At 42.1% G+C, this 23,431-nt stretch overlaps 3 protein-coding genes across 3 annotated transcripts; all 3 read left to right on the top strand.

The window, feature by feature from the left end:
- The first annotated feature begins 2,675 nt into the window (after nucleotides 1–2,675).
- On the top strand, nucleotides 2,676–9,929 carry LOC139645102 (von Willebrand factor A domain-containing protein 1-like). Its single transcript, XM_071520712.1, has 6 exons — nucleotides 2,676–3,224; nucleotides 6,595–7,134; nucleotides 7,486–7,806; nucleotides 8,484–8,759; nucleotides 9,031–9,294; nucleotides 9,439–9,929. Exons 1-5 carry the CDS (start codon nucleotides 3,143–3,145, stop codon nucleotides 9,285–9,287), a joined length of 1,476 nt encoding a protein of 491 aa, XP_071376813.1. The 5' UTR covers nucleotides 2,676–3,142; the 3' UTR covers nucleotides 9,288–9,294; nucleotides 9,439–9,929.
- Nucleotides 9,930–10,029: 100 nt separating this feature from the next.
- Nucleotides 10,030–23,179, top strand: LOC139645104 (olfactory receptor class A-like protein 4). The gene is made up of 5 exons (XM_071520714.1): nucleotides 10,030–12,248; nucleotides 21,099–21,346; nucleotides 21,721–21,984; nucleotides 22,467–22,706; nucleotides 22,967–23,179. Exons 1-5 carry the CDS (start codon nucleotides 12,227–12,229, stop codon nucleotides 23,177–23,179), a joined length of 987 nt encoding a protein of 328 aa, XP_071376815.1. The 5' UTR covers nucleotides 10,030–12,226.
- Nucleotides 14,517–19,950, top strand: LOC139645103 (cyclin-L2-like). The gene is made up of 10 exons (XM_071520713.1): nucleotides 14,517–14,806; nucleotides 16,020–16,094; nucleotides 16,611–16,720; nucleotides 16,862–16,982; nucleotides 17,555–17,619; nucleotides 17,914–18,013; nucleotides 18,538–18,796; nucleotides 19,220–19,310; nucleotides 19,442–19,507; nucleotides 19,604–19,950. Exons 1-10 carry the CDS (start codon nucleotides 14,561–14,563, stop codon nucleotides 19,782–19,784), a joined length of 1,314 nt encoding a protein of 437 aa, XP_071376814.1. The 5' UTR covers nucleotides 14,517–14,560; the 3' UTR covers nucleotides 19,785–19,950.
- Nucleotides 23,180–23,431: the final 252 nt, after the last annotated feature.

Raw genomic sequence — 23,431 nt, 5'->3', positions numbered from 1 at the left:
ACTCACACACACGTACAGACTCACAAACACACACATACACTCATATATGCCCACATAAACAGCAAAAGAGAGCTGCCTTTGCCCAAGTCTTGTTTATGGGAATTTCTAATTCTCCATTTTTACTCTGAGCCAGTGAAGTATGGGCCGGCTGGTGATGCTGCCTGTCCCAACACGCACCAGATAGAGGGTGGGCATGGGGGGAGAAGGAAGGCTCCATCCTTATCCTAATGGTCTTCTGAATCATTGCCTCCAATCAAGTGTTCTCTATTGTAGAGAGGGGTTTTTTGAGGACTTTCAATGCCACTGACATTCATTATGAGTGTAATGAGAAAGGGAGACAGATCAGATCATCGGCATTATTGAAAATTAGGAAATTGAATAAATTTTTTAAACATTTTTATAGTGAAAGCATGCTAACTTAGCGAAAAATAGGTTACCACTTAATTCCTGTCCTGTGTGATAAATATTGTTGTAACTGGTGTATCGCTGAGCTGTTGTGCTAACAAATCCTCTTCTAATTTGTGCAGCACAGCCAGAGAGCCGACAGCACATTAATCTGGAAGTTAATCAGCAGGCCTCCTCTGCAGAGGCAGAGCTCATCAACATGGTGCTAATAAAATGGCTTTTTAATGGCACAGCTCCCCTCTTTGTGCAGTGCGGACACTCTGCACAACCAGGCTATGTCTTTTTAGACTGTACAGTATATGTGCTGGTAGTTTGTTAATCAAGTACCTCTTCATGCTGCATGCACAGAAGGAATTTATAATATTGCTTGCACAATCTTCCTATAGTTTAATTGAGTTAGGCGCATGCACACACACACACCCACACACACACTTACACATGTACAACAAGTTTGGGTGCTAGGACATGCTGTCTCGCTTATTATCTACAAATGAAATAGTTTCAAATCCACACCAAAGAAATTGCTTTCGGGGCACTATAGGAATGTTTAGAATAGCGAGCCGCTGAAGACGGAGGAGAGGACACATATACAACTTAATTTATCTGAGTATAGAATTGGAAACCTGGAGACTTCATTAGGAATATCTGGAAAGACCTGACTTCCAGACTTGCTACATTCCTGTCTACAAGAAAGATACCATTCACTTTACCGCAGTTAAAGACATCTGTGTTCACTAAGGAAAAAACTCAGTTCATTTGAATATATCAAATCTATGACAACTCACTGCAAAGTAGATTCTAATTATGTTTGAACATACATAAGTCCCAAAATGTCATTGTAAATGAAAGTAATTGATCCTGTCAGATCCCGGTGTGTGAAACCATAATTGTTCAGTTAAATTATCAAGTTCAAGTTCAAGTTTATTTATATAGCGCTTTAAACAACAAAATGAGTTTGCACCAAAGTGCTTCACAGAAATTGATTATAAAAGACAAGAATAAAACGGCAAAGACAAAAACAAGACAAGAATAAAAATGCAAGACAAATAAAAACACATAAGAGCAGAAAAATAAAATAAGTAGACATACCTATGGACACAAATTATGGGATGTCTGATTACTTCAAGATTGTGGAGTCAAACTGGATTTCCTGCTACATGCAGTATAGCCTCAGATATTGAATATCACTGTTTGGGGAGGAACATATTACAGAGACTCAACAGAATCCAGGTCTTAAAGGGCGATGGTGTGAATTTCAGCATATCAAAATGTGTCTCTCCAAATTTAATCTGGGCCAAGTGATGGCTCGAGTTTATGAGTATGCATAATGAGGAGGAACAGTGAGCAAGCATTAAAGACTCTGGAAACCACCTAGAGAGGGTTCACAGGAATTAATTCCTCTCCAACCAAAATGAGGCATGAAGGAATTCAGACTTAAGAATCCATGTGGACATGAACCTGCAAGCAGACTCACTGTAAATGAGATTAGATCAAAGTTTTGGTCAGAGTTTAAACTGGCAACAGATGAGAGATACACGCAAACAAAAAATGGTATGTAAGCAAAGTGCCAAGTAACTCAAGAAGGCCATTCAGTCCTCTGCAATGCCCTCCATTTAGTCTGCCTTTTATCTGGTCACACACACACACACACACACACACACACACACAGAGAGAGAGAGAGAGAGAGAGAGAGAGAGAGAGACCAACTACACTGTAATAAATGTGTGTGAATAGCCCACACTTGATCCAAGTTATCTTTCTGATAAGTGGCAGCTGTGGTATTTACTGTAATCCTGTCTAATGGACTGAGTGAATGGTTTATTTCGCTGCTCCGTCCAAATGGTGTCCTGCCCTGGGCATCGGGTACTGTGGTGTCTGAGAGCAGTGGTTCCCAGACTGGGGTCCCCCACCCAAGGGTCATTGGGGGGCTTCCAGGGCGTCCAGGGAAAATTGGGAATAGTACAGTATATATTATATATTTCCCTGTTGTTTCCTTATCAGAATGATGGAATGACAGATGACAGATTTGATAATAGATTTCAATGCAGCCGCTGTACACTATAGACAGTTATTTAATTCTGCACCTAGTCATATCTAAAAACTGAAACCTTGCTCTTGTCTTTTCGGGCGTTTTTCGCATGAATCAGTGTGGGAACCACTGTGAATTTAGGAAGCGGATGAACAGCTTAACATTCAACCAGTAGGGAAAGCATCTCCTCCTGTCGTGCGTTACGCATGCATGGAGGTCCCATCAAGGACCAAAGTCCGGCAAAAAGTGACTCTGAAAAGTTGCTGAGCCAGAAGGAGGAGGAAGCGGAGGAGGGGGAAGTTGGGCTACAGTAAATCGGACGGGGTACCATATACTGAAACAGTATATCGGACTAGGACAAGAGAGAGAAATATCATTACATTATCCTATAAAGGAAAGGATTGCAGCGCGGAAATATACATGCCCGGAGAACAGAGAATCATTACGCACGACGCAGGTGTTTGCTGGAGGAAAGTTAAGCTGAGCAAAAGTCTATTGAAGAGGAAATAGATCTTCTTAATATAAAAGACGGCAACATTTGTGAAATGTTTCGTCGAAAGGAGTTTTAAATGAACGTCTCTATGTGGGTGTCGCTGTAGGAGAGCGAGTTATGCGATGGGAACTGGTGAAGTAAGATACAGTTTTGGTTATTTCACCCGTTTGCTGTTTCTAATCAGATCCATGCTATTTTGATGCTGCCTTGCCACGATGAAGTGGTTTTTACTCGCCTGTATTATCCTCGGGGCAAAGCTGCAGCCGAGCAACATGCAGGTTGCTGGACCTGACACAGGTGAGTGACAACATACTCTCAGTAGGCTATAGATACAAAATACAGTCATGGTAGATTTGAATCTTGTTTTCCCACAGAATTAGTGGTGGAATATGAGATTTGAGGTTGTCATGTTTGTCTTGAAGTCATAAGTGTTTGGTAACTAAACCACTTGTGTGGCATATAAAGGCAAAGGTTAACTATCACTGACTTAATACTTGGCTGGGTGAAGCAAAAACATTTTCCCAATAAGTCTGGTTGGGGCAAGTTGTCACATGGACAGTGTTGTCACTGGAAACAAATAAAAACCAGCGGTATATTGCACAGGTATTTTCCATTGTATTCTATTCAGGAACCGGTCATTGTGTAACTATGTACCTGTATAAGATTAATTTAAAACTATTGTGTCAATTCATAGTATGAAATTCGTATTCACAATGTTTACATCATTGTAATAACTTTGGTGAGTGTAAATAATCGCTGTCATATAATATAAAAGGTCACTGTTACCAAACTGTTGATTTTATCCTCTTCATTGGATCAAATGATACAATTAAGAGTCACATCAGTTGTTAGGTTTTTAGAAGGTGAATATGAAGCAGCCTGTTTGCTGATTGTTTTTGCTTTAACAAGACAATTGTTATTTGTAACCTTAGTATGGGGAAAATTGTCAGTTAACATAAGTTATGGAAAAAGTAATCATATCCAAAATATGACAAAACTTAAATAATCACCTCAGAATTGGATCTCAAATGACAGCCAATTCAGAGAAACATATGCAAGTAAAAAGTGACAACCAGCCCTGGTCTGTCCGACCAGGTTTCAGTTGCATAGGCTATCTGATGGTGTCTGATTGACCGAATGATTCCTGAACACATTATCTGTTTCATGTGTTTAGATGCAGCTTAGAGCCCGGATGCTTTTCCTGTCTGCATTGTGATTTTGATTCCACTGCAGTCACAGAGAGGCTGTCTGGTGTCAAGAGTCACTTGTATCTATCAAAGCATGAATCTGAATTTTAGTTCAGGATTTTACACCAGCCATTGTTCTCATTTGGTGAAAAACGTTTCTACACAAGTACAAGCTTGTTGGCATAGTTAGTATAACTGAGTGAAACCAAGACCAAGCTAACTAGTTAACCTGAAGGAATAAACATGAATAAAATGAACAGGGTATCTCTTCAACTAAAGTCCTCCACATTATATCAGTAATACAGGTTAGATTTTTTTTTGTTCAGACTGAATTCAGATACTTCATTATAGGGAGCTGTGCAGTACTGTACTTTTAAGGACAATGGGAGTTTTGTTCTTTCATTGGTATTCAGAAATCAATGCCCATTTAGCTAATGCTGACTTTGACAAAGACCATGTTGGAAAGTGGGGGGTAAACTGTGATAAAGGTGAATTGGTAGCCACATCTAATTAAAAGTAAATATTGAGACCTATTAGCTTAGTTAGAGTTGCTGAAAAAGCCCACATGGTATTTGTGGAATTTTTATTAATTTTCTGTTTCAGTTTCCGCTGGAAATCTGTAAGGAAATAACTGTAGAATCCTGCTGCCTTTTAAAAAGTGTACCATCGTCTACTTAAAACAGGATTGTACACTTTGAAACGTGCATAAATTTAGATGAAGACATGGTTTTGTTTTGATGTTTAAATGTTGGCGGTGTACTTGTTGTCAGCCTGCGTTCACACATAAACTTCACAGAAAACATGAACATATTTTTCATACATCTGTGCAGCTCTCCAGTGTGGCATAGGCGTTTGGCACAGCTTGAAACCAAGCAAGTGACAGATGACATGCTCAAATCTCTCTCTCCCTCTCTCTTTCTCTTTCTGTTACTCTCTCTTGCTCTCTCTCCCTCTCTCTCTCTCTCTCTCTCTCACACACACACACATTCACATGCACCTTTCCTCTGAGGAATGCAAAGACAGAAAAAAGCTGCATTCCTCAACATCTCCATCAACAACACTAATCCCACCACCTCTCCTCTCTCTCTCTCTCTGTCCGTCTTATTTTCTCTATAGCCATCTTTCACCCTCGCTCACCATATATCTGCTTGTTTAAACAGTGATTTTATTTTCCTGATGCTTCTGCCTTTTCCCTCACATCTCTCTCCCCCTGTCTCTCTAATCTGGCGAAATTATCAGCGCTTGTAGACACTGGCTGACTCCTCTTCCTCTGATTGCTCTCCCTCATTTCCTCTCTCCCTGTGTTGTTCGCCTGCCTGTTTATTTTCTGTCTCCCTATAAAAGTTGAATGATTATGGACCATTGTTTTCAAGAGAATCTTGGGTGTGTTCTGCGGAGGAGCTGCAGGTGGAAGAAGTGATGCAATAAGCCTGAAATGTACATATGTATGGTTACATTTGTAGGGGACAAAGTAAGAATGACTCTGTGTGTGTGTGTAACTGGATTACTTCCAGCTTCCATCTTCAATGTCCTTCTACATTATTCTTACCAAAACAAAATGTCAGTACATCTCTCTTAAAACAGGCTGTGGGAGAAGATGCTGTGTTTGTGGTGACAGACATTGCTATTATTTCATAAATTACACACACCAAATGCACCAAATGTCACTGTCTGTCTTAGCAGACAGTGACATTTATTGCTTTTTATAGGAGCCTTTATTGCTTTGTCATACTGGTTTCCAGGGATGAAGAGATGAGTGAGTCAGTGGGATAAAAATGTATTTGACAAAATGTGCCACTGTGACTGCTTCCCCCCGTTTTGAGCCAGGAGCGTAGGTAGCAGTGATTCTTTTCACTGAAAATAATTTGAGTAAGTCGATTTTTTCATGCTGAAATGGAGCACAATTGCTTCTTAGAAACAAGGTATGAGGTCTAGCAACGATGTGTTCATACGAGTGGAGATAACCACAGCCGAGGCACACTCTCTCTGCTTCTTTCTCTAATGCTCTGCACTGCATATTTTTTACTCCTCTGTCTTTTATCTCCCATGTAAATCTCAGTCCAGTTTCATTTCATCAGCTGACTCCTGTGTTCATATTTCTTTGTTCCTACCAATAAGTAGGTAAATAAGTCTTCTGCTATAGCTCCATTTTAAGCATTCACAACACAATTTTACATGGTGTGGATAGCACAGCAAAGATTTAGGTCAGCATTTTAGCGGTATCCATGACATACCATACTTGCATACTCCTCATATTGCCCTGCATTCTTTGTATAAGTGTTTCTTCAAGGACACTAACAGTGTTTGTGACATTCATGAGATCATTCTTGCCTAGCTCCTTGTCTAGGAATAGATACCTCAGACCTTGATTTTTAGATTAGAAAAAAGGTCAGGGGTATTACTAGTGACATAGGACGCACATGAATGACATAGCACCCACATCAAAATGAAACCCACATATTTTCCTCCTTTTGTGCCAGTGTTGAACTGCTGTGAGGGGGACATTCTGCTCTTGCTGGACTCTTCAGGAAGCGTGTCATCCTATGAGTTCTCACGCCTGCTGCTCTTCCTCACCGAGCTGCTTCGCCCCTTTTCTTTGGGGCGGGGGCAGGTAAGAGTTGGGCTGCTGCAGGTGGGCACCAGTCCTCACTTGGAGTTTGACCTGGATGTCCACAGCGATCAGGCGAGTCTGCAGAAAGCTCTGCGCGGCACCAGGCAGCTGCAGGGAGACACCAACACCGAGGCCGCCCTCCAGCTGGCCCGGCGGCTCCTCGCAGGAGTGGAGACGGAGCTGCCGAAGATACTGGTGTGGCTGACTGACGGCGTGCAGCCTGGAGACGTGGACGGGCCGATGTCAGCGCTAAAGGAGGAGGGAGTGTCTGTGCTGGCTGTGTCGACGGGACACGGCAACTACCAGGTGCTGCGACGAGCGGTGACGCCACCTGTCGAGTCCCACCTCTACTTTGTGGACATAGATGACATCAACATAATCACAGAGGACCTGAGGGAGGCCATCATTGGTGTGTGCGTGTGTGTGTGTGTGTTTGTGTGTGTGTGTGCACGTGAGCTCCTGTGCATGTTTGTATTAGTCAAAGACGTACACAGGCTGTTGTGCTAAAGTAGGAAGGCTATGAGTTTGTTTACATAGGGTTTAATTAAGCCCAGTAGAAATAGCAACACTACACCAGATGTGAGACTGAGCAGTTATTGAGGCGGCTGACAGAGTTGTAAAAATAAAGTATTTTTAGACAGAACTTGTGATTGTCAACTACAGGCTGTAATCTGTGTGTGAGCTTCCACTGCAGTTTCTGTATGTTATCTTGCTTTCCTCTCTGCTCTCCCACTCTCCTCTCCTGTTGTCTTATCTACAGAAATTATTCGTGCAGAACGGCTGCGCGTGGCACATTTGACTTCCCACAGTGCTGTGCTGCAATGGCGTCCTGTCCTGAGTGCAGACAATGGTTACTACGAGCTACGGTATAACTGTGTGTGGAAAATGGAGGGAACCGCCCATCCTGACTCGGGGGCCAGCTGTAACACTGGGCAGTACCACCGACGCACTCTGCCAGGAGACTCCAGCTGGGAAGAGCTAACCAACCTGCAGCCAGACACCACATACACAGCTTCCCTCAGCCCGGAGTCCAACCAGGAGCTCTTCAACACACTCTCCGTTACCTTCACCACACTTCCTGGTGAGAGGATTTACCATGGTGCAAAATAGGAAAAGTGTAGATACGTACAAACAGGTGGGATTTGTGCGTGGGGAACAGGCTTATATAGGGCAAAGGGAACACAGTAACAAATACGATATCAAAGTACCTACGGCACTAACATTGCCAAGATTGGAAGTTCAAGTCCCATAGGGGGAACCTATGCTAAATTATTTGTATGTGTATGATGCTGTAAAGGGCTTTGAACAGACAGGCCATTAAATAATAAAAAGGGAATGGAAAGGAACGACTAGGTAGAAAAACATGAAAAGCAGATACAATTGTTCAGTAGGCTGAACGCTTGTCAGAGGGTTGCTGGTTTGTTTCTACAGCTTATCGTGACCATTGGGAAGGGTGTGGATTTAAGTTAGATCCTGGAGGGTGCTTGTCTGTACATTTACAAAGTGTATCGATATTGCCCTTGTGAAGACACAATATTAATTTTGAGCAAAGCGCTGAACCCTGTACTGTGTACTTTAAGGAAAGCTTGCAATCTGCTGTGTGTGTTTATCTCAAGGCAGGTGTGCAAACAGACAACTTCCAATATTTTTGTACCAGATTCAAATAGGCCTAAGTTCCTTGTATCTAGCATAATTGTATTAGTGGTTGTCATCTCACCTTTTTCTTCCTCATTCCCCCCCTGCCTGCTCTCACGTCAGAGGTGTTAAGCCCAGCGGTGGTCTCGCTGTCAGACTCCGGCCCTCGTCAGGTGCGTGTGAGCTGGGGACCGCTGCAGCCGGCGCGGGTCCAGAGGTACAGGGTGGAGTACGGAGCGATCCCCAGCGGACGGGTCCACACCGTGACGTTACACGGCCATCAGAACTCCACCTTGCTCACCGGCCTCGAGCCGGACACTCAGTACCTGGTCACAGTCAGCGCTCTGCATGTGACAGGCAAAGAAAGGACCATGTCTGTTAAAGCGTGCACTCAGGAGGGTACGGTTTCAGTTTGATGTCTGCATATCATGCGTGTGTGTGTGTGTGTGTGTGTGTGTATGGGCAAGTGTCTTTCACCTGTATTTCTTTCAGTATCATTGTTCTGTGTATTGTTCTTTAGTGAATGCTGAAATTTAGTACATTATCCCAGATTTCTAACACATCGCTCCTAGTTTTTCATCCACACCACATTTGTAACTGGGTCAGCTTTACTGGACCAGGTCATTTCAGTCTTTTCCCTGTTTCCTTCCATGTTTCCCCATGACTCCAGCACTCCCTGCCCTGGCCGACCTGCAGCTGACCCCAGTGGGGCGAGAGGCCATGCAGGTGGAGTGGCAGGGCCATGCGGAGGGCCTGAGAGGCTACTGGCTCAGCTGGGAGGGAGGAAACACCCAGAGCTCCTCTATGTATCTGCCCCCCGGGTCTCTTTCCACGCAGCTCACACACCTCGCCCCTAGCAGCCGAGTGTGTGTGTCCCCGGTCTACAGCTCGGGCCGAGGAGATGGGATATGCTGTTCTGCAGAGTAGCAGACAGGTTGGTCAAGCTGAATATGAACATCTAATTATTTATGAATACGGCATTTCAATGCATGCAGTAATGGCTTTGGTTCATTAGTGCTAAGAAAAAGTGTACCGCCGGAGAGTAATTGCCTCCTTCTCTGTCTCTTCTGTCTAATAGATTCCAGGAACTGGAGTTAACAATGAGAGTCTGCTGCAATCTGGCAGCTGAAGCAAAGAAAATTGGTGAAATCAACCATTTTAAGGGCCCTAAAGACATATTACATAACTTTTGCAGAACTAGATATTATTTCTTAAAGTTCACATTGCATCTAGAAATTAATTATGGTGACAAGTAAAGGCTTTATCAAATAACCATGCTGTATTATTTCACATTTCAGCCACAATCTTCATAATTATCATCATTAGTGAGGAGAAGCCTGCATTATGAAAGAAACAAAATCACACAATTTTGTGTACATTCTCACAGTGCCTACCAACTGTTGGTCAGCCCACAACTAGGTAAACATTCCCTAAAAAAAAACATTTAAATGCCATGTAAAAATAATAAAGTGAAATGTGCTAAAATGTGTGTTTCACCCCAGAAATGGAAACATAGCACAAGTGTGTAGAAAACTGAGATACTAGCTCTAATATTGAAAACCTCCAGTGAGAAAAAAGTAAACTCTTAAGCTATATGCACAATGTCCAATGCATTGGAAAATCCAATAAGGAGAGAAGACACTAAAAGCCTTTACTGTAAAAGCCTTTATTGTCATGGCTTAGGCTTTTTAAATTTAAAGCTCTTAGTTTCTTCCCTCCTTACTGGATTTGCAATGCCTTAGACTTTGTGTATACAGCTAAAGAGTTTACTTTTCAGGGTTTTCAGTCTTAGAGCTAGAATCTCAGTTTTCTACAGATTTGATTCCTGTTGCCAATGAGCATCTATAAACCCGAGAACTTCACTAGTTTTTCTTCTATGTACAAGAGCACCAATTGTCACTTCTGTCTGCCATACAACAGGCTTGCTTACATCTCCATAAAAGCTACTTTAATATTTATTTCCTTTCTTTCCTTGTAAACACAAGATCTGTCTAGATAGCACTTTGGCGAGTCTTGCCCAGAAAACTGGTGGGACCCATGATAATGCTTCCTGTCTTTCTTCCAGTTTCAGTCATCTTCTAAATAATGGACAAAGTGACTGAGACGTCCCGCTAACTTCCTTTTGAATCCCAAGTTTTGGGTGCCAGCATGTTGTATATTTGGAGCAAGAGGTTGTGCAGTAGAGTAAAAAGGTGGAGCCAGGGTGAAGCCCACAACTGCAGGAAAAAACAGCCCCTATATCCTTATGTGGTCAAGGCACTTCCCCATGTAAATTATGCAGACAAGCCCCCCACATGCACTGAAATTCACTCAAATATCATCCTGATGGCACATTTTTGGAGAGGTGCACGTAAGTTACAGCGGCAGCCTCTGCTTGATACCGCAGAGACCTACAGCCTAGCTGCAACGCAGAAGCAAAAGTGTGGCCCCAGTCCCATTGATTTATATTGAGGTGGGTGGAGGTTGGAGTTGTTCTGCAGCCAGCCAGTAGAGGGCGATAGAGGGGCTGTCTCGGGCTCTCCAAAGACCTCCATTGGATTCAAAAGCCAAGGCCAGTTTTGGCTCTTATGGTGCAGTCCATTGGAAGTAACTGTAACTGTAACTTCTCGGTAAAACATGGACGCATGGACAGCCTTTGCCCGTTAACGTTAACGGTAGCTATCTGACACCTCTAGTTACGTTAGCAGCGAGTTCATACAGCAAAGACTAGTAACAAAGCACAAGTCAACTGAATTATGTTACAAATGGAAACTACAAAGTTGTTACAACATGTTTTCAACAACACAAAAACTACATATCAAGTAAAATCAAGTTTTATTAAGTACAAATTGATGCTGTGACGTCAGCTGTGTTTATGTCGGGCAACTCGGGCGGAAATAATTTTGTCCGAGTTTCCGACTGGGAACTCCGACTTGAACGACCGATCCTTTGCACTTTTCAAGTCGTTTTTTTCTGAGTTCTGAGTACGATGGAATGCAGTTTATGAGACAGACTAGCATGCTTCAGAATATTTCAGATAAATTTAATTGATCTTTGATGACCAAATGTCAACTGGTTATGTCTCGTTTGTGGCAAATCACAACTGTCCACTGGATGGATTATTCAGTTCATGGACAATTTTAAATGTGTTTTACTTTGCAGCCAATCGCGAATGGGACCAGACAAGTTTTGATGAGAACCTTTTTTTTTGCTCTCGGCTGCCAAGTTTCACCCAGTGGAGAAAAGTTAGCCACTGCATCTGTAATGCCACACTGGCAGCATATTGACAGTCAGGTGTGTTTCTGCATTGTTGTCAGTGATGATAAGCAGAGGTGATACGGTGCTTGTAAGGCAGGAAGATGATTATTGCATATCATGTCCTGGGTAATGAGATCAAATTAAAGCCCATGCTGGATCAACAGCCACTGATAATTGTGAATGTGTATTGTGAATATGTTTTAAACGTTTTATATTTCGTTGTAGATTTCCTTTGTTCCCTGTTAAATTAAAGGTGAGACAAGACTCATCTATAAACTTAGTCTGGTATTTGGTTGTTTATAGGGCCATCTAGTGGCTATTGATTGTAATCAGAAGTTTAAGCTGTATAATAGCAAACTTCACGCTGTCCCATCCCATGGACAAAAAACAAACAAAAAAAAAACAAAGAAAAGCAACTTTATTCCCTTGTAATGGTCAAAGCACATGTTCCGTCAAGAGTAGATTTTATTACCTTACCACTCCCAAACCCTTTTCATTAGGCTACACATTCTTCAATTGAAACATAAATACATGGATATTAATTAACATGATAATGCTGTTAATTTGGCCTCATATGGGACTGAATGGCAGGTGGAAAACTATACAGCCTGCCGTTATTATAGTAGCCTATGAATATTTTGTTTGGGGAAAGTGATCTGTCAAAGAATAAACAAACAATGCACCAAGACCAAAATGCACCCAAACAGGAAGCCTTTTTCTGTCTAAAATGTGGTGTAAATCTAGATTACCATATCCACTAATCAACAATTGACTTCGTTTAGCCAAATTCTTCGTTCATAAATGCAAATGATTAAACAAACAACACAAACTACCAGTGTTCTAAAAAAAAAAAAAACTGTGATCATTTTCAAACTCTCTTAAACTTATGAAAAATAAATAAGCAAAAATGTTGAATGATGCCTTTGTGACCCTTGAAAACTAAGGCCATGTTTAACTTGTTAAAGGATGTTTCAAATCCTTGTACTTGATTGATAAGACATGTAACACCAGCATTGTTTGTACCTCTGTATGTTTGCAATGAATTTAACTGAAATAAATACAATTTAATTCAATCAAATATAATATTTAACTTCAATATCGTAACATGACATGACATAACATAAATCAACTAAGTTGCGTTATCACGCACTATAATGTACAAGATAATCACAGGTAGGCTATATGTTGTAATGAAGTAGATATATTGAACACAATTTTACACTGTAGGCTAATATAGACAGGTAGTCAGGGGGCCAATTCAGAATAGTGCTTCCGATATGACTTTTGCTAACATGTTTGGGTAAAAGCTGACAACATTTTTTTGGTTAGAAGGGACACATAGAAGAAGTTCTAGGGTGGTTGTCATGTTGAAATTTTATTTCATACCCTTTATTATTCGAATACTCAATTCATGCTATATGGTCAAATGGTCCAATTTAACATAACATGCATGTGCTTAATTTTTCATTTTGAAATATTTTTTTTATTTTATATTAAAGGACATAGATAAAAGATCAATAAGGAAAGTTATTTTGCATGTTATTGCAATATTTTTGTAAACATTATGGTAAAAGATACATTTGAGGCAACTTCTTTAGGGGCGTTTTTGACATAAACAGATTGTTTACTCTGTTTTGTTTTGAGTGTACATTAACATACACAATGCAAAACATGCATCACACCAAAAGGGATAACATAGGCCTAAGACAAGACTTTGAAAATATGAACATTCAGAACATTGTCATGCTAAATAGGCTGAAACAATACAAATGGATATAATGTGACAACACTCAATACTGATGTGGCTAACTGTACCTGAGTATTATCTCACCAGTAATGGAAACATTCTATGTAATCAATAAATAAGAAGCATCTCTGCAGTCTATAGTATGGTCAAATTTGAAAACAAAAATAATCAAATGTAATACAATTTCTGTGTACATTTAACACAACGGCTCTGTGAGTTTCACATCATACTTCAGGGCACTAATCCTGGTCAAGGTCTATTTCTTTGTTGTCAATTTCTTCTTTGTCAAATGAGTTCTTGCACCAAGCTGCAAGGGCACCCACAGATTGTCAGCTCTAAGCATCTGGCCTGTACAGGTTCCTTGGTTAAAAGTTGGGGGACCAGCATGCCATCCACCATGTGCCAACCACAATTGATTGGTGAGGGCAACTGTGGATAGTGACTGTTTCCAAACCTTTGTTTCATAGTGGGCCCTCATGATGTGCAGAGTCAAGGCATCCCTTGTTGGTGGTAACGTATCAACATTGGCTTTCAGTTTCCGAAACAGGGCACAGCGAACTACATGGATTGAGTTGTTGGTTGATTTTGGGTCATACAGTTTGCATACAAACTGTTCTGCCAAGGATAGAGTAGCTGGACTTGGTACTTCATCCTCACCAAAGTTGTGGAGAAGGTGAGGGCACTGCTGGAACACTTTCCATGCAGTCCTTTTTCCTATTCCGGTGAACTGGCTGGTAGTGTCACATCCAGTGATAGCATGGAATGCCAACAGACCATTAAGCATATCATTTGACATTTTGATATTATGAACTTTGATGTAGCGTGGTTTCTTGGCTGTTCCTGCTTTCATCCAAATTTCTTGGCTCAGTTGGTGTGCAAACACAAGAAGTAACACCAGCACATCTGTGTCCTGGCACTGAATGATGAGCCTCTGATACCCTTTGGTTGTTATTGAGTTATGACACAAGGGAAATAAATAGGGCACTTTTAGTTAATTTTAGTTTTGTTTTTTTTTAAACAGGTTTAGACAGTATGATTCTAGCAATTTCCCTTTTTCAAGATTAGATAGTCACAGTCACGGCTTAATCTACACTTCCCGGGACAGTAGGTGGCGGTGTGCACCCTGAAGTTGGTTTGCGACCCGCCAATAAACACAGAGAAGAAGACGAAGAAGAAGAAGAAGCAGAAGGTCGTAGATCCCCGGTTTCGCCTGGCAATGCAGCCCAAAATAGAGCACTCCATGGCGGCTGGGGATCTGAGAATTCCCGGAGAAGGGATCCTGATCGGAGACAAGATGTACTCCGAAGTGACCCTGACTCTAGATTACTGCCAGCTGCCCCCGGAGCGGCTGCAGAGGAGTCCGTCCGCCGAGCACGGACTGTCGGCGGACACCGAGGAGCAGCTGAGGATGCGGGGCTGCGAGATGATCCAAGCCGCGGGCATACTGCTCAGACTGCCGCAGGTTGGTAGCTAGCAGGCTAACAGCTCTGTTTAAATTAGTTTATTTACCTTATGAGCCGTTTTTCTGCTGCACTTTACAGCCATTCCCGACTCGCCATAGTACGACGACCATGCCTTAACTTAATAATAGTCATGTGAGCTAATGTTTGTGGCTAAATGTTAGCTACAAACATTAGCTTTGTGGTCAAACTAGCTAGTTTGCTAACTGGGGTAGTGTAGTGCTGGTAAGTTATTTTTGGCCACAGAAGCCAAGACCGGGTAGAAAAAATGACAGTTTGAGGTCTGATGTCATGATTGAAGATAATAATAGATTGATGTAGAAAAGTGCCACTGCAAGATTTTATTTGGGCAACTCACTACCAACATATCTGTGATATTTTTGAAAAGGCATAAGCCAGTAACCTGTAGAGTTGGCTTCAAAGCACCATTGGAAATGTAAGGGCAGCATGGTGTACCCTTGCTCTCTACTGGGCCCAAGACTTAGTACTTATGTTCACACTGACAACTTTTGTTATACAATTTGGGGATTGTCACTGAAGTGAATCTGATCAAATGTAAACCTTTGTTTGTTTTAATGGATATAAAATGATTTGTGTATTCTCAAATTAGGTCTTTGTTTGTGTGACCATTGCCATTTGTCAGGTAGAAATAGTTTAGCCTGGGATCTGCCTGGTATTTGGCTGGATACCACTGTGCATATTGGAGCACCCCTAACTAGGATGAAGTATTTGCCTTTTGTGCTCAGCACTGACCTGCAACTGGAGTAGCCTACCAAACTAAGCATTTTTGCAGTTTATCGTTATGCAGTGACCAAGTTATAATTATGGTAATCAGCCATCTGTTGAGTAGAGTGTAAGTGTGAGGTTCCAGACAGAAATGCTATAATTGTGAGCACTTTGAGCTGATGAGCAAAAAAGCAACAAAGATATAGCCACAACATTACAAAATCCATTACTTCAGCACTAAAAGCATTAATCTAGTCATCATTCATGTTTTGATGTATGATAAGTGTTCAGCATGACAATCAAGCCTATAGTTGGTGAGCAATTATTTGAAGGGAAGTATTAGTATGTAAGAGAACTGAAATGAGCTGCGTTCCGCACACTAACTAATGGAGCTGTGGGAGCTCCAAGAGCTGAACAGCCTCCAATATTCACTGTCTACTATCACTTGTCATTGGATATATTTAATCCTTGATGGATTCCTCCCTCCAGGTCGCCATGGCCACAGGACAGGTGCTCTTCCAGAGGTTCTATTACTGCAAGTCATTTGTTCGACACTGTGCAGAGGTAGGATATATTGTTTTGATGGCCCACATCCACCATGCACACACATAGGCTTATACAACTATGCTCATAATTTTTTATTTCTTGCACTTTGAAATAAAGAGCTGTAAGCTGTATGTACAGTATATATCCCTTTTATTCTCTGTGCCTATCTATTGCTGTGATATTCTCCTTTCCCCCTCCTTTCCACCTACACTGCCTACCCACCTACCTGCTCCCTGGGCATAATAAGAAAATGGTCACCAGCTGCTCCTAATTGAGAATTTTTACCTATTTCTACCTGTTCCCTGTCTTCCTCTTCTTAACCTGATGAAGCCCTTGATGGCCGAAACATCATGTTTTTTAACCGACCAATGTTAAAGATACTATTTTTTTTATCCTCTGAGCAAGAGTCGCACCTCATCTCCATGATTGTGCTGTTTTGATTTTTGTGGATGCACCTTGACGCAGGCTGTGACTTAAAAATCACACTTTCCTAGAATGCTGTGATCATTTGTCTCATGTACACTTTGCTTCCAGATGGTTGCAATGGCATGTGTGCACTTGGCCTCCAAGATAGAGGAGGAGCCGCGCAGGGTACGAGATGTGCTCAATGTTTTCTATCATCTCAAGAACAGCAAAGGGGGAAAGTAAGACTCTTATCTTTCACACTTATTCTTCACTTGATCCGTTCCATCTCAGTTTGTTCTGTCCCAAGTTTCTCTCTGTCACCTGTGTCTCACATACGGACCGGCACCGCCCTTAAGTTAGTCTGTCTGTTTGGTCCGTAGGACTCGGGCTCCCATGCCTCTGGATGCTGCCTACATCAATATGAAGGCACAGGTGATCAAAGCAGAGAGGCGAGTTCTGAAGGAGCTGGGCTTCTGTGTGCATGTCAAACATCCTCACAAGGCAAGCATGAGCAGCATTCTCTGTCACAAGCTTGGCTGTAGGCGGCACATCTGTCCATTTACCCCCATGCATTTTGAATTTATTCATTATGTCACAACACGCCGTTTTTATGGACATTATGTCGTCATGGTGGCTTCTGTGTGTCTGTCTGTGTGTAGATACATTCTTGTGAACATTATAATTCAAAAAACAACACGATAGAAAGAAACTTCATACTGACACCACAGTTTCCCCCTTTAGCATAGATGATCTGATTAAATCTTGAAGCACCTTGCTACATAAATTTGCATATTAATGAGAGAAAACTGATTTTCTGATTGAAACTACTAGAACTCCTTAATGCTTTAAGATACAGAGATTACCACCCATGTGTTATGTGAAGACAAGTATGTTGACATAGAAATATTAATAATTACTGCATTAATTAGCTTAATTAATGACCTGATGTTTGATATACGGTCTACAATGCTGGGATGATTTGTTGATTCTAATAGTGCAACAAAGGCTCCTAATTTCATCCCATTTCTCTACATGAACTAATTAATTAAGAGTTTCTGTCCTGTCTGTCACAGATAATCGTCATGTACCTTCAGGTGCTGGAGTGTGAGAAGAATGCTAAACTGGTACAGATTGCTTGGTAAGTAATTAACTGTTCCTACACTATTTTCAACATGTAGATCCCTGTTCTAATGTTTGTGTTGTCAGAAGTTGATTATTGACATTTAGGATTTTTCTTTTTCTGTGTAGTAACACTGTAATAACTTGGTAATGTTGTAAAGCATGTTTGTGGTTGAATCTGTACCTCTTTGATCAGCTCTATTCCAGTTATGTTTAATAGTCCAAATTGCTGCAAAGTCATGAGGTAGTTGGTGTAACATGTACAAGGTGTTCCTGCAGTGATTACACATTGGTTTCCTTTTCTACTGACTAGGAACTACATGAATGATGGCTTGAGGACCGATGTGTTTCTGAGGTTCAGCGCAGAGACGGTGGCCTGTGCTTGTATCTATTTGTCGGCCAGATCACTACAGGTATCAGTTCCAGAAACTCGGATAAGTACGGTTTTGTGGGCATGCGTAATTCATTTCAATTTCAGTGGGTATTGTTAATACCGGTGGGTATTGTTAATTGGATAACCGGTCAAACATAGAGTGCGTGACATCACATCAAGATATTTCCAGTACAGATACAATGGAGTTTGATGCCGGAAGATTTTCAGCTATCTAAGACAGTAAATGTCAGGTTTTCATAAGGACTGATTCAGACCTGGGATGCCAGCTGAATGTAATTAACTACCTGGTAGGATAGAAAACCAGCAGGACTGGAGTTGGGAACCACTGGCATAACAACAGATATTTTACATCAGATCCTGTGTGTTGGAAATTGCTCATTCCAGTCGGCATACAGTTGATGTAGATCAACAGAGACACAATAAGATTTTAGGTGAAACAAATCATAGCAGTTTCCACTCTAGACTGTTGGCCATGGCATTCCTGCTTCCACCTTTATTTTGCCAGCGTAAACGTTTGAGTAACATTTCGAGTCTCTCCCTCAGATCCCTCTACCGGATCAGCCCCCCTGGTTCCAGCTGTTCGGGGCTTTGGAAGAGGACCTGAAGGAGATCTGTCGGAGGATTCTCAGACTGTACTGCCTCCCGCTGGTCTCCTTCTCCAGCTTACTGCAGCAGGTGGACCAGCGCCGTCAGGCTCTGGATGCCATGGCTGCCAAAGCCAAACTAGGAGAGGGGGCACTGCTTGCCATGGGAACCCCGACTTTAGAGACCCCCTCAAACTTCTCTCCAGCTTCCAAAGCAGGTAACTAACAAATGGCTTTATTGTTTTATAGTGTTTTTCAGGCAGCAATGCACTCAAGAGTTCAGAGAAGCAAGCATATGAAGCGTATGATAGAAAAGTCCTTAGTTCAAATCCTTTGACAGATAAGAAATGTTTGGATATGGAGCAAAAATGGGAAACGACACTGCAGGTTTTGGGTTTCAGTGCCCACATGCGTTTTTGCATTTGCATATCATTACTTTTACATTTATAATTCTAGTTAAGTTGAGTTTTAAACTAGCATTGTCAATCCTACTGCTTCAACTCCTTTTATCCACAACACATTAACACACACACACACACACTGATATGTACCTTTTCATTATGCGTACACTAGACACTACACACTGACTGGTCCTAGGCCCCAGATCTGGACTTTGACCCTTTTCCATTCCTTCCCTTCAGTGTCGCCTGCTGTAACAAATCACAGTAAGAAGTCTCCACTGTCCCAAGTTGCCCTCAAAAATGCCTGCCGAAAACTCACCAATGGGGATGGGTAAGTCTGTTTCTTTCTCTCTGTGTATTGGTTGGAATTGATTACAGAAAATTTCATTTACCAACCTCAGCTTGTTTTGCTTGCATGATTTTGATGAATATTAAATGTTACCTGGTTGCTCTAATTTTCAGAAAGACCAAAGTGAGTCGCAGTGCTGAAAGAAGGGAGACTCATTCCATCACCCCACCGAAACGCAGGTAGAAAAGATCACCCATGTGCTTTGCCAAACTATTCAGCATAGGTAGTTTGTATTCTGTACCGACTGGACGTGTGCTTTATTTTCCTTTTTTCAGACGCAGCCGCAGTGTTTCTTCTCCCTCACGCTCCATCTCTCCCATTCATCGGAAAACGCGCATCAGCCATAAAGAAAAGGACAGAGGAAGAGATAGAGGAAGAGACAGAGAGAGGGAGCGGAGAGAACGTGAAAAGGATCGAGGAAGAGGAAGGAGAGATGAATACTCACGCAGAAGATGATAATCGTCACTCGAAATAATGGAAAAGCAAATTGTGGACCAAGCAAATCCCTTTTTTAGTCTTTTTGGGAAGTCATTTTCACTTTTGTACATGTTTGTACTCATTGTGCTGTTACATCATGAGCTGAAGCTAATTATTTTTTTTATTAAAACATGTTTATATTTAATATGTGTTGTGTGATTGTAATTTTTAAATTCAAAATATTAAAAGTGCACTGATATGGAAATTCCATATTGATATCAGTTGCATTTTAGCGTTGAAACATTGATGAATATTCTTATTTGATAAAAAATCAGTTGTGTTGGCAGGAGAAAATCCTGCAAGCAAGTGAGCAAAGTTTGCTCACTTGCTGCAAATCCTTCATTAAAAACATCATTAAAATGTCTCCTGCACTTAGTTTAGATGTTGCTCTCTTACCATTTAAAAAATTATAATTGGCACCCCACTTTTGTGTTTTTGATTGAAGCTCATCAGTGTTTTGCTAATCATTCTGAGCAATAAGATTCACTCTTAACTATCTGCTTATATTCCTTGCACACCTATTGAAACTCCCTCACATGAGCCTAGTTGGAGTTGAAAGGGATCATATGAGAGGGCAAATTGCATGTTTGAGATTCTCACTTGTTTTGCTGTTTAACCTCCATATTTTGTATGATGTTTGATGATAGATTGTATCGGTGCCTACCACTAGCCTGGCCACTGAAAGTCAAAGCATGGGACGGAAGCGCTACAGCCCTTTTTGTTAATTTGCTGAAATCCCACCCACACATGCAAGTACATGCATGCACACAAACAAACAGGCTTCCACTTCCCTGAGGGTGACACCGTAATGAATCAAGTTGCAAAGGAAGCATGTTTCAATAAGGCAAACTGATTAATCTCTTGTGTTTTATTAACATGCACCCCGAGTTCCCCAAGGCATATCATATAGTGCTGCTTTGTGGCTTCCTGTGGGCATTCAGTATGACCTAAATGTACCAGGAAAAACACCTTTGCTGTCAGTTTAGGTTATGATGATACAACAAGGACCATATAGCCCCTTAAATGAGGGAGTGTCCATATTTGCTGCACCTACAAAAACCAAGAAGCACAAAATATTCCTAGGTTGATTATGCTGGTGCATAACAAAGAGATATTTACATCTGGAATAACAACTGGCAGCATGTAGGATGAAAACTAAGTGATATTCACCTGAGATACAACGAAAATGGAGTGTGCTATGAGGAATAATATATAGGCTATTCAAATTCCTTAACAAAAAAGGTTAATTCTTGACTCTGGCTGGAATGAAAGGTGTCATGGAGGAGAATGGAGAAACGGAGCTGGTTGGGATGGGACTCCGTGTCTCTGTGTCCCCTGCACAAACTGCCTTCTACATCTTTCTGGTGCTGTTGGGCGTTCTGGGCAATGCCACTGTGATCGGGGTGATCGGTGAGAGCGTATGCACGGACCCCAGCGGGGGACGTAACTCGGACATCATCATCATTAACATGGCACTGTCCAACCTGCTGGTGTCCGTAATGAGGAACACACTGCTGATCATCTCAGACCTGGGACTCGAGGTATGTAGTCGAAGACGAGGGCGGGTTAAGGTTAAGGTTAATATAAAATATTTGCAGAGCAGAGATCTAGTTCAAACTGTATATTGACTTGGCTTTTTACACCAACTATAATGTTTGCTGACTATGCCAAAGTAAGTACAGATTTGTGCAGAGTACAGTGTGTGACAAGAAAGCAATGTCTGTGAAATTTGTATTTGCCACTAACCAGCCTAACTTGTTAAGTAGAGACAAGGGTATCAATGTGGCAGCTTGATTGTTTGAATTAGCTTGGTGGGAAGGGAGTTCTTTATATATTCAAAAGATGATTGTATGTAGGGGACATCAATTTCTGATCGGAATCAACAGAAACTTACACCCACCTCTCTCCCTTTTAGCTGTACTCATCCAAAGAGTGGTGTCAGGTCCTCATGGGGGTCTGGGTCTGGCTCCGCTCGGTCAACGTGTGGTCAACACTCTTCCTCAGTGCGTTCCACCTCCAGACCCTGAGGCGCGTGGCTCCTCCAATGGCGAACCTCCACGGGCCCCGGGGTCCCCCCAGATCCCTGCTACTGGCTCTGGGTCTCATCTGGCTCGTCAACTTCATCTACTCCATTCCTGCTCACATGTTCTCCACTAGTGGCAACGCGAACAGCACAGAGGTAAGAGCCAGGCCAGCATTAGCTTTAAGGTCAGTGAGGCAAATTGTGATGAGAAGCAAGTTCAAAATCCCTGTACTAAGAAAGTTTGGCTCAGGGTGTGAATTAGTAACTGGAAAATTTGAACTGGGGACAAACATCCAGACTGAGGTTGTGCTGGTCGTCCAACATCTTTCAGGTGGGATTGTGCATAAACTGTTATGATCCATCACCCCTGCAAATGAAGTGCTCAGTTGAAGTTAAATAAGGTTAAAAAAAAGTTTGGGATATTTTTCTTATTTGTGGATAACTGCCTCTTTCTATTCTTTATCTCAAGGGGAACCACACTGTCACATCACCAATCCCTCTCTTGACAAACCGTACTCCTTTCTTCCCTTCTTGACTCCACTTTAACCCTAACTCCTCTCTCCCTCTCTTGCTCTCTCTCGCTCTCTCTCGCTCTCTCTCTCTCTCTCTCTCACTCTCCCCTCCTCCTCCTGTCCCAGACTCTGATGCTGGTGAGCAGCACCACACGCCCCCTGCTGGGCTGTGTGTGGAACTTCCCCTCCAGCTACAGCGGCCTGGCCTACGCTACCACATCCATGGTGATCCATGAAACAATTCCCATCATCTTGATGGCCTTTACCAACCTGGGCTCCCTTTATACACTCTACACCCACGGCAGGATGCGCAGCTCGGTGGCACCCGCCATAAAACGGGTGCCAGCTGAGAGACGAGCAGCCAAGGTGAGGGGAAGAGGGGTGGCTGGAGTTTTGTGGCTGGAAGGAGCTCTATATTGAAATCAGGATAAATTGTCAGTAATAGATGGATAAAGTGAAATGCGTCTAATATAGATCTGAAACATTACTGTACTAAAGGATCAATACAATAGGCAACATACAACTGTCTTATCAACTTTTTATTGGGGTCAAGGGTTAAAACAAACTTCATCATCACGTCAAAACTTTTGTACATCACTAATTCTTTCCCCTCTGCATCCCTCCAGGTGATTCTCGCTCTCATCATGCTCTTCATTGCATCCTGGGGAACCAGCATTATCTCCGTCAACTATTTCAATTACAGCCGCGGCTCCTCAGCTGAATTTCTTCTGGTTATCGCTCGTTTTGCCAACATCATCTTCATTGCCATGTCACCTGTTGTTCTGACAATTGGTCACAGGCGGCTGCGTTCTGTCATCAAGTCTTTACTCTCTCACTGACGGAGCTCGGTGCGGTCGGTGTGCCCACAGTCACTGATGTTGCAGGACCTCTTCGTGCATTGCGGCCTACAGTATGTTCTGTTGAAGCATTGGAGGCTCAGCTCACACAATACTGCTAATCATAAACGAGAAGTTGTACCATCTTTCCTTGAAAAAAACATTTCAAAGTTCAAACATTTGAAACTTTATGGTCATAATTGTGAAGATAAGATGTTTCTCCATGCCGACCACCATGTCTGTGTGTGAAAACAG

Source organism: Centroberyx affinis, unplaced genomic scaffold (genome assembly GCF_046629955.1).
Source record: "Centroberyx affinis isolate AG114_WGS23_722 - 3 ecotype Tasmania unplaced genomic scaffold, CSIRO-AGI_Caff_v1 ptg000824l_1, whole genome shotgun sequence".
Classification (NCBI taxonomy): domain Eukaryota; kingdom Metazoa; phylum Chordata; class Actinopteri; order Beryciformes; family Berycidae; genus Centroberyx; species Centroberyx affinis.
Note: the sequence above shows the minus strand (reverse complement) of the source record. Positions and strands in the feature narration are given on the sequence as shown.

Excerpts from the sequence above, each read along its gene's own strand:
- LOC139645102 (XM_071520712.1), top strand. The coding sequence starts at position 3,143 with ATGAAGTGGTTTTTACTCGCCTGTATTATCCTCGGGGCAAAGCTGCAG. Across the intron at positions 7,807-8,483 it reads TACCTTCACCACACTTCCTG|AGGTGTTAAGCCCAGCGGTG; the intron begins GTGAGAGGATTT and ends CTCTCACGTCAG. Across the intron at positions 8,760-9,030 it reads TAAAGCGTGCACTCAGGAGG|CACTCCCTGCCCTGGCCGAC; the intron begins GTACGGTTTCAG and ends CCATGACTCCAG.
- LOC139645104 (XM_071520714.1), top strand. The coding sequence starts at position 12,227 with ATGAATATTTTGTTTGGGGAAA. Across the intron at positions 12,249-21,098 it reads GAATATTTTGTTTGGGGAAA|AAACGGAGCTGGTTGGGATG; the intron begins GTGATCTGTCAA and ends AGGAGAATGGAG. Across the intron at positions 21,985-22,466 it reads GCAACGCGAACAGCACAGAG|ACTCTGATGCTGGTGAGCAG; the intron begins GTAAGAGCCAGG and ends CTCCTGTCCCAG.
- LOC139645103 (XM_071520713.1), top strand. The coding sequence starts at position 14,561 with ATGCAGCCCAAAATAGAGCACTCCATGGCGGCTGGGGATCTGAGAATT. Across the intron at positions 16,721-16,861 it reads AAGAACAGCAAAGGGGGAAA|GACTCGGGCTCCCATGCCTC; the intron begins GTAAGACTCTTA and ends TTTGGTCCGTAG. Across the intron at positions 19,508-19,603 it reads ATCACCCCACCGAAACGCAG|ACGCAGCCGCAGTGTTTCTT; the intron begins GTAGAAAAGATC and ends TCCTTTTTTCAG.